This window comes from Culex pipiens, chromosome 2 (assembly GCF_016801865.2).
Source record: "Culex pipiens pallens isolate TS chromosome 2, TS_CPP_V2, whole genome shotgun sequence".
NCBI classification, from domain to species: Eukaryota; Metazoa; Arthropoda; class Insecta; order Diptera; family Culicidae; genus Culex; species Culex pipiens.
In genome coordinates, this window is record NC_068938.1 from 20148702 (window position 1) to 20163208 (window position 14507).

Below are 14507 nucleotides of genomic sequence, written 5' to 3' on the forward strand. Positions count from 1 at the left end.
TTTTGGTCGAGACTCCCGGGAAATTTTAGTTTATTTATAAAATGATGCATAATTATTTAATGTTCGAATGAACCAATGCTTCTCTTACCTTCTTATTCAGAAAGTGTAAATTTTAATTTATCAAAAATTCCAGTAACTATAATTGAGTTTATCTGACTTAACGTTAGACCCCAGAAAGGAAATTTAATGATATTTAATTATTTTTTTATTTATTATTTCTAAGAGGGAAAAGCATAGCTCTTAAGCATAACAATCCTTTTAATTTGTTTTTCTTAATTCTCAGTGAGTAAATTTCGCTGTATAAAGGTGAATTGCTTTTTTGGCAATAAGTCATTTTGTGTTTCGCTTCAACCTCAATATTAAATTATATTTTGGAAGAAAAAAAACACTGGCAATCTTTGTAAAGTTAAAGTCCGCCAAATGTGAACATTCGTGTTTTCGTTATTACTATTTCTTCAATGAATATCCTTTAAAAGTAAAAAAAACAACTTAAAATTGTTGTTTTGAGTTGTTATTTATCATATTGCAAAAATCCCAATACTGGGAAATTATAAATAAACTATTTTTTTACTTCACAAAAATCTAATAACAAGTTCATGCAACAAGTTTGTGCAACTTTGGAAAAATCATTCAGTGAGAATTGAGATTCGTAAACATTTTAAACTATAATTTTGAGTACAGTCATCCCACATATTCGGAACACCCACAAATTCGGAACACTTTTGTGGTAATTTGTCAATAGGATGCAAAATGCAACTTTTCTGCCGACCCTGCTATTTTTAGGGCCTTTATTTGGACATTCTCTTGCTATTTCACTAGTAAAAGTAATACTTTTTAAACAAAAACTGCATTTCAAGACAATTTTATCCAGAGCAGCAAAACACTGCCTCCAAATTGCCTGTTCCATGATTGTGGGATGTTATTGTGTCTTCCACAATTGTGGAACACCTAAATTTAACTGATATTTTCACAAAAAAGTTATCAGACCATTCATAAAACATTACTAAGCATGAGTTTTATTGGTTTCAGAGTGCGAAGTCATTATTTTGTGAAAAATATGTACTCCTGGAGAGAAAAAAAAAGTTTGTTTACATCGTAAGAAAAAAGTGTTCCGAATTTGTGGATTTCAAGGGTCAATGTTTTTCTTTGAAAACTTGATGTTAAACGTAATCGATTTTCTATGATTTGTTGAACATTGGCTGATCTGTAAACTGTTCCGAATATGAGGGATGACTGTAGATCATAGTTACCAAAAATAATGAGGTTACTAATTAACGTTTCATTGAATTAGTATGAATAAATTGTAACTGAATTCATTGAAAAGAAACACTTTTTTAACTTTTTTTTATAGATTATTGGCACTATTGTCATAGTTAAAAAAAACTCCCGGGTCCCGGGAATTCCCGGGAAATTGCTAAATTCAACTCTCGATTCCCGGGAAATTGAAAATCTCGAGAATCGTCACCCTCTAGAAGAAGCGTTTTCCCCTCCCTTCGACCTAAATGTTGTTTTTCCGCCACAGCATCCGAAAATCGGGAGGGGTTGTTTTTCGGTATTATGACGCAGTTCACGCGGATTTTTGGTACGCACTCAGGCAAACATAAGTACCCTAAAACTGTGAAAAATGAATAGTGGGAGTAGGGTGAGCTGAGCAGCATGTTTACGCGTGCTAATTGAGTGTTTATGCACTGATTGCCGGAGTCCTGATGTAACGATTGTAACGACAGTCTAGCTGGTACTTTGTAGAAAATAGAGTTTTTGGGGAAAAGGGTTTTAATTATGAGCAACAGGAGCTAATTTGCACGGCTAGCTACATCTCAGGGCAATTCTTGGGGAACGAACGATAATTTGGCACTTACCCGATCATTATCTACCTCACAATCGTCTTCTCTCTCGTGTGCGGCAAATAGAAAAAGCAAAATTAACGATCACACACGCACAGTTTATTCAAACGCACTTTACTTTTAAGCCGAAACTTTAGTGATTTTTCGACGGTTTTGCCCTTAAAACTAAAACTAATCTAAATTAAAGATTCAAAAAAGAGAATTTAAAACGTTTGGGATGGGTTTTAGGGGTTTATTTTAGCTGGAACAAAACGGAGCGCGAACAATCCCACGATGGCATGCACGTTTGGGCCGTCCCGCGGTTGGGGCCCTTCTGCAGGTCGCGATACACGACCGGATAGCTGAAGGCCGGGATGAGGGTATTGTAGAGAGAGCAAGCAAGTCAAGGGGGAACAGACATACCTCGATCAGCGACTCGTTCGTCGCAAGATGGCGGATAACGGCGGCGTCCACGCCTGCCGGGCCTGGGTTTTTCGTCGACGACCGTGACTATGGTCGGCGGGGCATTCTCACTAGTGAGAACAAGGGGTTCCAGGATTGTGGGACCATATGTTGATGGATGGTCTTGACGGCCTCGAACGGTGACACTAGATTTTCGGTATCACTCGCGCACTTTAGTTCTTCGGGGTGGATCCAAATGATCCAATTATTTGGTGTGGGAAAGCCGCTTAAACTTGTTTTAAATCAGGCATACGCGACAGGATCGTCCCTCTTACTCTCACCAGGTGATCATCCGGGTCGAAACGCGCGCTTTACGTGCACTCGGACACTCCCCGCTGACCTTCCCAACACACTATCCACTCGGGTGGATTTCGTGATTACCGTTCAACTTAACGCCTGATTTTAACTTTTTGTTAATTCAACTCGCACACGCGGCTAATTAACTCGTTCGAGGAACCACAATCTGGATCGTACTAGTGTCGGCTATTAGATAGCAAAAGAGGACGAGTCTAGGGCTTCGGGGCCCTTTTATATCCTCCGCTCTCCGAGGTAGTCTGTCCCAGCGGGTCCACTTCTCTCTCTCCCATAGATTCTGCTGGTCATCTTATGCGTTGCGAAGTCCAAACGCAAAGTTTGAATTTCCCAATCTCGCCATACTGGAACGCCGCAACAACCTAACTCCCTACACCTAGTGGTTGTGCATGAGAGCGGCGCGTCTTTGTTAGTAATCCTAACCATTAGCTAAGAGGCCTTAATTCTAATGTTAGTTTAATACATGATTTTCTAGTCGAATCATGATTTACCAACCAATTAGTGATTATTGGTAATAATGAACTGCCCTTTTAAATCTAAGATCTGTTGCTCAACTCACTCTCATGCATTGGAAATGAACCTTTATCATAGTGAAGTGGGCTGCGATTTCGGTACGCAAGCAAATCAAATTTTATAGCGAAAAGAGATGTAATGTACTTAGTCTATAAAAAAAAACAAAATATTTCATATTTGGGCAGATAATGATCGAATTCGGTTACACGATGTAACGAGTCTTGTTGTATTTTTCACGAAAAAATGTGTTTTTCATTGTTCCAATCATACAAAATTGTGATGACCAAACTAAAAAAGGGCCCGATATTGATAAAAGATAATTGGTACATTGTATTACAACAAATTGATAAATGAAACTTTACACGTACGCATATTCCACAGTATGGTATACAGCGTGAATGTTTGTGTTTTACAATCAAACAGTCGCTGGCCGGCAGCGAAATTATTCAAAAAGTATTGTTTGTATCAGACTGTGATACTAGATGGGATTAGCTCTCGCACTAATCCATTCCAAAAATTTCAATAGTTTTAAAAAGTAAATCAAATATTCAATCCAAAAGTACTTTACGATATGGACTGTTTTGTAACTATTTGAGGATTAATTTCAGGTTAAAATTGGCATTTTTGATTTTTTTTTGTGTTCATGTATATCCATTAAACTTGACTGGCTCGTCGTTGCACAGGAAAATTTAAAATGGTCAAAACAAACCAAAACAATGAATTTCGATGCATTTTGGGCCTCAAAATAACCTCTCAAAATGTGGGACCGGTTGGTCATGTCCACTTTGCATATTGCATTTTAATTTTACAGGGAAATTTGTACAGAAACTCCCTTTTTTTGTTATTTTTAAAATTTGAATCAAATTCTAAAATTAAAAAAACTCCGCCATGATTTAGAAGAAAATGGTGTTATGAAGGGTGCGTTCTTTTATCACGTAACGCAAAATTTGAGATTTAGACCTCTCGCAACAAAATTGCAAGGCATTTTTTGTATGATGCGTAACACAGCCATCGACCACCCCCTCTGATCACCCAAACTGAGTTACGTAATGAAAGAACGCTCCCCTAGCTCCTGTCAAATGATACAGCGTGTTCAGAACTGGTTTAAAACGGGTTTTGCTCGAAATTTTTAGACTAGTTTTTAAGAACGCTGCATCACGCAGACAAACATTTTGTACGATCAACCTGTACGAGGGTTGATTCAACAAAATTTTTGTTGAATATAATCAACGCCGATTGTGCGTTGATACAAACCTTGATTTTATCAGTTCCACAAAAATCTTTTGTTTCTATCAGTTCCTCTTAGATTCCAAAATATCCATTTAGTTTTTCTTCAGTTAGTTTTCCTTCAGTTAGTTTTCCTTCAGTTAGTTTTCCTTCAGTTAGTATAACTCCACACAAAAAAATATTATGGTAATGACAAAAGTAACTTACTTTTGAATTAATAAGTGGTTAAAATTTGCTTCATTAAAAGTTTTTTTCTTGTTTTGAAAATGAAAACTTTTACTGCTACAGTTTTTGAAAATCTCATTGCTAACTTATTTAAAAGTTTTAACTTTTAATTTGACTGTATAATTTCTTTCATTTTGTCATTCTCGTGAAACCGTGTACGTCTAAGTCCAAAATGTAAACAAACGTTTAGGTGATTCCGGTGGTTAGTGAGTGGTGGTCCACGACGTCAATCAAAACAGAACTCGTCCGCAGCCAGGACTTGTACGCGGATACCTTCCAAGAAGGATGGTGCGGAACAAGGTTAGGGGATCAGGGGAAAGTGGGTTTTCAAAAGGATGAGGCCAGCTTCCTGCCGGATCTGCAGCTGTTTCACGATCGAAATGGGTAAGAAGGAAGCTTGGGTGTTTGGTGGCGTTTGTGTTTGATTTTGTTTGTTTTTGTAGGACGCCGTTTATGGGGATGTGAATTTGCACCGGTTGTATTCGATAAAGTTAATTTTAACGGTGAGGAGAAGGATCCGACGGAAGCGGGAAACGACGAGAAGCGCCATAATCGGAGGTGGTCAGCGCGGATGTTGCACTCGGTGCCGGCGGTTTACGACCATCAGCAGCATTATGTGCCGGAAGTGATGACGGGACAGTGTGGGATGTCCTGAGGGTCCGCAGTCCATTTCTCGGTGCGGGACATGTTTGACGAGTGTTACATAAACATCCGGAAGAACAGTTTGCACCAGTTCTGGAAGAACCGTCTGTACGAAAGCCGCAGGTCCTGAAGCTGTCGTACTCGGATTACTTCCAGAGGTTGGAGCGATATCCGACGAACCTGATCAAGAAAATCTACCTGGAATACCGAAGAAGTCATCGGTGAGTATTGAGAATGTGTTCAGTGTCTAGCCAATTTAATTTACTTTCAAACTCTTTCAGCAACTCCCGCCCGCAAACTCTCAACTCGCGACGGCGCAGCTTCTGCCGGATGAACTGGCAACATCTGTGCCATTCTCGAAGGAGGACGATGTGATCGGGAACTATCGGTTCAGGCGCTTCACTTCCCAGTCGGAAAACGTCGACTTACCTTCCCGAATTAACACCCAATGGCCAACTCCTCCAAGCCTGTCCTGATGATGGCCGGCAACGAGACCACCCTGTTCTCTACATCGCTATCGCGCTCCAAAATGTAGGCCGCGATGTTAAGCAGCATAAGCAGCAGTTTTAATATTAAATTAAAAATAAAAATAGAAATAGAAATCAAATCCATCACATTTTTCGAAAATCATCACTGTATTGTTGCCATAAAAAGTTTCTTCTTATAATAAAAGTAAAAAACTTTTACCGATACAACGATTTTGTTCCAGAAGTGCATGGTAGTATCAAAAACTTTCCAACTTTTAAATTAAAAAGTTTGAACTTTCTACGAATATTCACCAACGCGAACTTTTAATCCAACGAACGATCTTTTTAAATTTAGAGTATTTTTTCTTTGAGTGTCGCCTTCACACAAAGCCGTCGTTTCTGGTTTGCACCGGAAGCAAAGCAAGATCGCCCCAGCAGCTGGACACCGAGTTGCGGCTGAGGACAAAAGCAAAGGCCAGCAGAGCCAACCAAGACCCCTACACAATCCCCCTTCCCTTCCCACGCCTTGTCGTTAACATCAATCCCTTCCCTACTAACCCCGAGTAGGCCACACTCAGTCGCCAACCAGCGACAAGTTAAGACGTGTTTTGCTCGTGTTGTCATCTCGCGTGCTTGGAAGTTTTTTACGGATGGAGGTGGAGGAATCCTCCGAGGAGGAAGATTTCAGTCCCGTCCGCGGGAATCGGAAGCGGAAGAAGATCAGCGAGGTCACTGGACTCGTCATCGAAGCAGAAAAAGTTGAGAAGACCCTGCTCAACAGCAACAAATTCAGCGCGCTAACGGGCGACAAAAACAACAACAATGCCAGTGCAGCAGGAGGAGGAGACGCTCCGGCGGTTCCAGAACCCAGACAATCTGCCGGTAAACAAAAGCAACCACCTTTGGTGATAACGAACTTGGGATTCGACAGATTTCTGGATGTAATGGCCCTGTGCGAAGTGAAACCGCAGTACAAGCTGACCCGGAGCGGAATAAAAGTGACGTGTTTTTCCGTGGAGGGATTTAACACCGTTCGAGAGCTGCTGCTTAAGTACAAAGTGCAATTCTACACGCACGACCGACGAAGCGAACGTTCCCACCGGGTCGTTCTGCGAGGACTCCCAGAACTGGATGTGGAAATTATCAAGGATCGACTCAAGGAGGACCATAACCTTGATGTTTTGGATGTGAAGGCCATCAAGCGGAAGGAAAAGTCTACCGCGGGTGAAACCCCTTATATTGTCTATTTTCCCAAGGGACAGACGAACCTCAAGAAGCTGAGTGCAATTAAGAAAATGGGACCAGTCATCGTCCGATGGGAGGCCTTTCGGAACAAGCAACCTAACGTGACCCAGTGCAGGAATTGCCTCCGCCTGGGACACGGAGCCAGGAACTGTTATCTCAAAAGCAGATGCAACAACTGTGGGCGATTCCACAAAACGGAACACTGTAAAGTCGAAGTAACTCAACCCAAAAAGTGTGCTAACTGCTCTGGATCGCACGAGGGTCTGGACCGTAGTTGCCCCAAACGTGCGCAGTTCATCCAGTCGAGGCAGCAGGCGTCCAAGCCGAAGCCACCAGCTTGGAATAAGGACAAACAGAGTCCGGTGGTACCGTCGTTCTCCGCGGCGGATTTCCCTCCGCTGCCGGTTCCGGTCCCGATCCCGGATAAGCTGAAGAAGACAGAACCACAATCCGCAGCTGATGCAGGAAGCAGTCGAGGAAACACTGGCCCTGGCGCCGGTGGCCAACCCAAGGTGATAGGAGAGGAGGTGCTTTACAGCACGGAGGAGCTGTGGAAGATGTTCATCGGGGAGCTGTGGAAGATGTTCTACGAGTTCACCGCGCGACTGAGGAGTTGCAAGACCCGCTCGGACGAGGAAAGGGTGGTCGGCACCATGTCCCGCAAGTTCGGTGCGGATTAACTCCTGTGTGTATTTATTTATTTTTATGCATTTGATCCCCGGTCCTAACCAGGTCTCGGTACCGAAGAGGACCTAATAAAAATAAATTAGCGAATAAAAAAAAAACCCCGAGTAGGCCGCGGGTAATCGGCTCCCCTCCCACTAACATTTACACACAAGATCCTCTGTAATTATTAGTCAAATGTAATTACAAAAGCCGACTCGGTCCTTACCAGGTCCCAGTACCGAAAAGGACCTACTAAAAATAATTTTAAGAAAAAAAAAATCTTTTGTTGTTTTGAAAAAGTTGCTTTGACGTTTAGCGTTGTTTCAACATAAATCTTGTTATTCAAATCAACAAAATGTTTTGTTGATTCAAATATGCCTTATTTTTCAGCGTGATCTTTTAACAGATGCAAGATAGCACCTTACTTTCTTTAGGAAAGTTTTAGAGAATTTTCTTAATTTTAACGCATTTTCGTTGGTTTAAAAAAATAAGGCTATTGCCGAGGCTATTGAAAATTTAATTTCAAGTTTATGTTCCCCATCCTCATTCCATTTTCCCTAAAAATGACAAGCAAAAAATGTTTTGCATAAAATTTTAATTACAGTAAAAAAATCGATTAAAACTATATTGATTAGAATTATAATCGTATTTTTTTGTTATTAAGCATCAGGGCACTTTAAGGTTTTTTACATGTTTTTTTTATATTTGGACCACAGATCGATAAAAGACGTAAAACTTTAGAAAAATAAATATTAAATGTTTAAAAGTGTATTGATTTTTTAAATATTTTGCAGTATTACATCTGTAGCAGCAAATTGTAATACTGTTTGCATATTTTTTTTAATTGGCTTGGAATAAGTTTTTTTTTCGGATAAGGCTGGTACAAAGTTTTTGTCACATGTGTATAGTACATTTTCCAGTATTTTTTCCTTTGAAAAGTTGTAATTGTGGCTTGTAGTTTCAAATATTATTTCTTTGACTCCCCCTCGACCTCGGCCAGAGTCGAGGGACAAAAACATCGGCATCGGCGGGATATTTGCATCGGCCTAAATAGTTGTTAAGAAAGAACATTGCAAAGTATTGACATTGGAAAATTCAAATTTTCTTAAGTTAGGGGAACAGCATCTAATTCCAGCGTGCATATAATGTTGGCAGTTAATTTAAAGCGTTTTCAACTGAAATCGAGTTATAAATAGCTCAATAAGAAGTGAGCAAGCAAGTTTCTATCAAAAGTTTTGCAAAATTAGTTGTTTAAATAGTGAAAATCAGCAAATTGGATGGAGTTAGGAGCGAGTGCTTAACCTGCCAAACATACGAGAATTTCCCCTATACAAATAGTCTTTATTGTTCAATAGACGACATCTTGGCAACTTTTGGTCAGATTTCAGTGTAGAACATTAAATTTTTCAACAATTTACAATATTTTTAGCCTAACATTTCGAACGGGCTGATTTTTTTAACTCAAGACACATTTTTTACCGTTTTTTTTAAATGCAGAAAACTATGTTTTTTATCCGGGTATAAAAAGATCATGTTTGATTTCCAAATTAAGTCAACGTGCCATAAAAAAACAAGAAGAAAAAAAACCTGTAGCCGAGCAAACTCGCAAGGCGGCAATAAATAAACCCGAAATGATAATTTAATAAAGTCCCTCGCTGCTTCCGCCTGGAATTCACATCTAGAACTGAAAACGTGCAAGGGGACGACGACCAAGGTCCAGCCAACCAGCCAGTCAACTCCCGGGCTCGACTCGGATTTATGGGATTACGTCAAATGTAATCACATAATTGAATTAGGTGTTTTTTGCTGTGCTCCTCAGACACTCACCCTGGCAGTACTCTATGAATGCTGGCAACACTGCCACTCCGGGAAAGAAAAACACAACTCCGAAACGGGGACGACTCTATCAAAATTTTCTTTTCCGGTTGTTAAATGGGATGAGATTAGGGGAGATTGAGGTTAGGTGTCCTCTTGGTGGTGAAATTTTCGTTTATTTTTGCAAAGGTGTCTCAATTTAACTACAATTTAACCAATTTAACCCAAATGTTCAAAAAAATAAGGACGACCCGTTCCACCTTGTGACCCCCCTTCGGAACCGTCAAGTTCCGACTGGAGGGGGATTCGGGAGTTTAAATTTATCTGCCCATCATTCAGAGTGTCGCTAACATAAATCTTGTCCCGTCTCCTTTCCCTGTGCAGGTATCATCATGTCGAGCCACAGTCCACCGGTCACGACCCCCCTGGAACCGTGCCGCGTCGCACCGTACGTGAACGTGCCCTCGCTTCGCAGTGCCAACTCCGGGCTATCGACACCGAACAACGCAGGCAGCACGGTTCATCCCGGATTTCCGTCGGCAGCTGCCGCTGCTTTTACGGCCTTCGACACGGCGTTTATCTCCGCGGCGGCACATCAGGTAAATATTTAAGAAATTTTGACACTTCTCCATGATAGCGCCTACCCAGTTTTATAGCAACCGCCATTATGGCAAACTGTCAAAAGCTGCACGTTAAACGTAAACACATGACTTGCTCATGTTTGCCAAACCCATTTTGTCCCCCCAAACCGTGGCCATTTGTATTCACTCGACCATATTTTTGTCCTCTTCCCCCTTTCCAAAAAACAGTACGCGGCTGCGCTCTCCTCGGGAACGGTTCCGCCGGGGCTCTTCTCGCTGTCCCAGTATCGACCGACGAGCGGACTGGCGGCGGCGGCAGCGGCTGCTGCTGCCCAAGCTGCCGCGGCCTCCGTTTCCGGTCCGCCCGGATTCACCGCCGGTATGGCGCACGACAAAAACTCCAGCATCGTCGACCTTCGGCTGAAGGCGGAGAAGCACAAGGAAAACCAGAAGAAGATTGTAAATAACGTGTCCTCGTAAGGTGGGGCGGTGATGGAGCCCCTCCTCCTCCCCCCACCAGCAGGACGCCGCTGTCTCTGGGTGTGTGTGGGGATGTGATTTATGTTTGTCTATTGTTCGCCCAGGTTTATTTAATTTGCGAATTAATTTTAATTACACTTCCCGCGCGCGCGTTGAAGTCGGTATCAAGCGGCGTAAAAATTGCGGAACCCACACATGAACTCGTGTCGAGAGATTCGGTAAAAAAGCAGATAATGAAAATAATGAAACAAATAAATATACAATAATTAATTACGTACTACATGTAGAGAGGTAGACAGGAGGGTGGTGGAAGATAGGCCCGTTTTACTAGATTCTGGAGAAGCTATCATCAATCAAAATTGTAGATTGTAAAAAACGATATAAATAGGAAATAAAGCATGTTTAAAACTTATAATGTCTGTTTTTTTGCAATCAAGTATACAATAAATTGAATTCAGGACAGGTGAGTAAATCAGTAACTATATTCAGCTATGTTCAACATCAAATTGCTGTTGAAACACTTAAAGCTGTTTTTTTTAATCACAGTACGGTATGTCCACGCATCCTTTCTCCCCTGTTGATTCTTAGAAATGTGATCAGTTCATAGAATCTGTCTCTGCGGTAACAAACAAACATAAACTAAGCAAGATAAATGCAGATTAAGATACTAAAAATGAAACAACAAATACATAAAACAAGAGAAGTTAAGTTTTTCGTAGAACTAAAGTTGCTCAAAATGACCTCCTGAGCACGGGAAAAATTAAAATTAAAATTTAATAATAAAATTAATTTGTTACACTAGGTGATATTTAACGATAGCAGAAAAAAATCAATTATAAAAAAAACTGCTAAAATTGCTAATAGGGGATATAGAGAAGAGAAACATTTTCTTGCTTTTAAATAAATTGCAATTTTTTTTTCAAATCAATAAATTTATTATTTTTTTAAATAATTATTTTTTTTAATTCCTAAATTTTCTTATTTTTGATATCTAAATTTCTTATTTAATAATTAGCATTTTGTAAATTAGAGCAGTTCTCTCAGATTTCGGTCATTCGATTTTTTTTTGTATTTTTTAATCCGACTGAAACTTTTTTGGTGCCTTCGGTATGCCCAAAGAAGCCATTTTGCATCATTAGTTTGTCCATATAATTTTCCATACAAATTTGGCAGCTGTCCATACAAAAATGATGTATGGAAATTCAAAAATCTGTATCTTTTGAAGGAATTTTTTGATCGATTTGGTGTCTTCGGCAAAGTTGTACACTGATAAAAAAATGATACACTGTAAAAAAAAATTGGTGATTTTTTATTTAACTTTTTGTCACTCAAACTTGATTTGCAAAAAAAAACACTATTTTTAATTTTTTCCATTTTTTGATATGTTTAGAGGACATCAAATGCCAACTTTTCAGAAATTTACAGGTTGTGCAAAAAATCTTTGACCGAGGTATGGATTTTTGAATCAATACTGATTTTAAAAAAATCGAAATATTGGTCGCAAAAATTTTTCAACTTCATTTTTTGATGTAAAATCAAATTTGCAATCAAAAAGTACTAAAGTGAAATTTTGATAAAGTGCACCGCTTTAAAGTTATAACCATTTTTAGGTAACTTTTTTGAAAATAGTCGAAGTTTTTCATTTTTTTAAATTAGTGCACATGTTTGCCCACCTTTGAAAAACATATTTTTGAAAAGCTGAGAAAATTCTCTATATTTTGCTTTTTTAAACTTTGTTGATACGACCCTTAGTTGCTGAGATATTGCCATGCAAAGGTTTAAAAACATGAAAATTGATGTTTTCCAAGTCTCACCCAAACAACCCACCATTTTCTAACGTCGATATCTCAGCAACTAATGGTCCGATTTACAATGTTAAAATATGAAACATTCGTGAAATTTCCGATCTTTTCGAAAAAAATATTTTCAAAATTTTTAAATCAGGACTAACATTTCAAAAGGGCCAAATATTCAATATTACGCCCTTTTAAAATGTTAGTCTTGGTTTAAAAATTTTGAAAATATTTTTTTCGAAAAGATCGGAAAATTTCACGAATGTTTCATATTTTTACATTGAAAATCGAACCATTAGTTGCTGAGATATCGACATTAGAAAATGGTGGGTTGTTTGGGTGAGACTTGGAAAACATCAATTTTCATGTTTTTAAACACTTGCATGGCAATATCTCAGCAACTAAGGGTCGTATCAACAAAGTTTAAAAAAGCAAAATATAGAGAATTTTCTCAGCTTTTCAAAAATATTTTTTTCAAAAGTGGGCAAACATGTGCACTAATTTAAAAACGTTGCTAAATCCACCTTTAGGTGGTTGGTGCCTTCCTCACATTCATAAAGTGAATACACTACACAGCCTCAAAAAAGTGTATAAATAAAACTCATTTTTTATCAAAATATCAGATCCGGCCTCAAAAAAGTGCATTAAAAACACTAAAGTACTTATAACTTTTGATAGGGTTATCATATGTTCAATCTTTTGGGCTTGTTGGAAAGGTCTTTTGATTAACTATCCAACAATGGGTCGTATGATAGATCTGGAAAACTTTTTCATCAAAATATTTGAGATCCGGCCTCAAAAAAGTGTATAAATAACATTTAAGTGAAAGGTCTTCAAAATACCTTTCTAAAAATGTATAGCATGACGGGTTCTCTTACAAAAACCACCCTTTTTACATTCTTTCGAAATCGTTTTTTTAGCATAACTTTTGAAGTACTTTGCTAAACTTCATAATATTAACTAGGGTCTTGTGGGACCCCAAGACGGATCGAATGAGACCAAAAAGTTAAATAAAAAATCACCAAAAAAAATTTTACAGTGTACCATTTTTTTTCAGTGTATTTCATATCCATCTACAACTTTGCCGAAGACACCAAATCAATCAAAAAAATCCTTCAAAAGATACAGATTTTTGAATTTTCATACATCATTTTTGTATGAACAGCTGCCAAATTTGTATGGAAAATTATATGGAAACTAATGATGCAAAATGGCTTCTTTGGGCATACCGAAGACACCAAAAAAGTTTCAGTCGGATTAAAAAATACAAAAATTAAAATTCTTAAAAAAATACCGATTTCGTAGAGAATTGCTCATTAAACAAACAAATAATTTTTGAATATTTTTGAATACTATTTGTATTTGCAAGAAAATCGAATTATAATTGTTAACGTTTTTACTCTGTTTTACTTCATTCTGAGAAAAAAACAAAATCCTTAATTTTTATTTTCGTCATTTCAAGATTCTGCGTTTTGAGATTCCTTATGAGGCAATTGGGTCCTTAAAATAAGCTTAAATTTCTGATATTATTGTTCACAACGATAAATCTTATTTTTCTGAGTACAATGACACGCAAATGATTTAAAATGGATTTTTAAATCCCTTCTTGAAAGAAAAGGTCCTACACGCAGAAAAATATTTTGTACGATCAGCCTGTACGAGGTTTGATTCAACTTTTTTTTTTGTTGAATATAATCAACACCATGCGTTGAAACAACCCTTGATTTTCTCAATTCCACAAAAATCTTTCGTTGTTTTGAAAAAGTTGCTTTGACGTTTAGCGTTGATTCAACAAAAATATTGATTTTCAAATCAACAAAACGTTTTGTTGATTCAAATATGCCTTATTTTTCTGCGTGTACTTTCCTACTTGACGAATACTTGACAGCTCGTTCCAAGGGGACCATAGTTAATCCATCGCAAAAATGTTATCTTGTCAATAATTTTTTGTTGCATCAAGATGAAAAAAACGTGATCAGAAATGTTTTTTTACCGTTGTACATAAAAATTGATTGATCTTCATGTAAACTAATGTCAAAAACATAAACAATGACTTTTAAACCCCGCCGTTTGGCATGCATGACTTTTAAAACCCGCCAAACAAATCGCAGCACACTGGGGGTTGCTGGGGGAAAATTTGGAAAAGTCCTTGTCAAAAATGTTTTGTTTTCTTTTGAAACGGTGGTGTTTTTTGGGGTCCGGTTTTAAACAGGACCGGATTAGGCCGGAGAAAACTGGCCAACTTTCTTTGTGAAT

General features: G+C 38.5%; 1 protein-coding gene across 1 annotated transcript in view; it reads left to right on the forward strand.

Moving 5' to 3' along the window:
- The window catches only part of LOC120432468 (homeobox protein ARX-like), a 36757-nt gene extending 25873 nt beyond the window's left edge, over positions 1-10884 (forward strand). The window contains exons 5-6 of the mRNA XM_039597697.2: positions 9782-9996; positions 10207-10884. Of these exons, the coding sequence (XP_039453631.1) occupies positions 9782-9996; positions 10207-10458 (467 nt within the window). The 3' untranslated portion in view covers positions 10459-10884. The remainder of the gene's footprint in view (positions 1-9781; positions 9997-10206) is intronic.
- The last annotated feature ends 3623 nt before the right edge of the window (positions 10885-14507 follow it).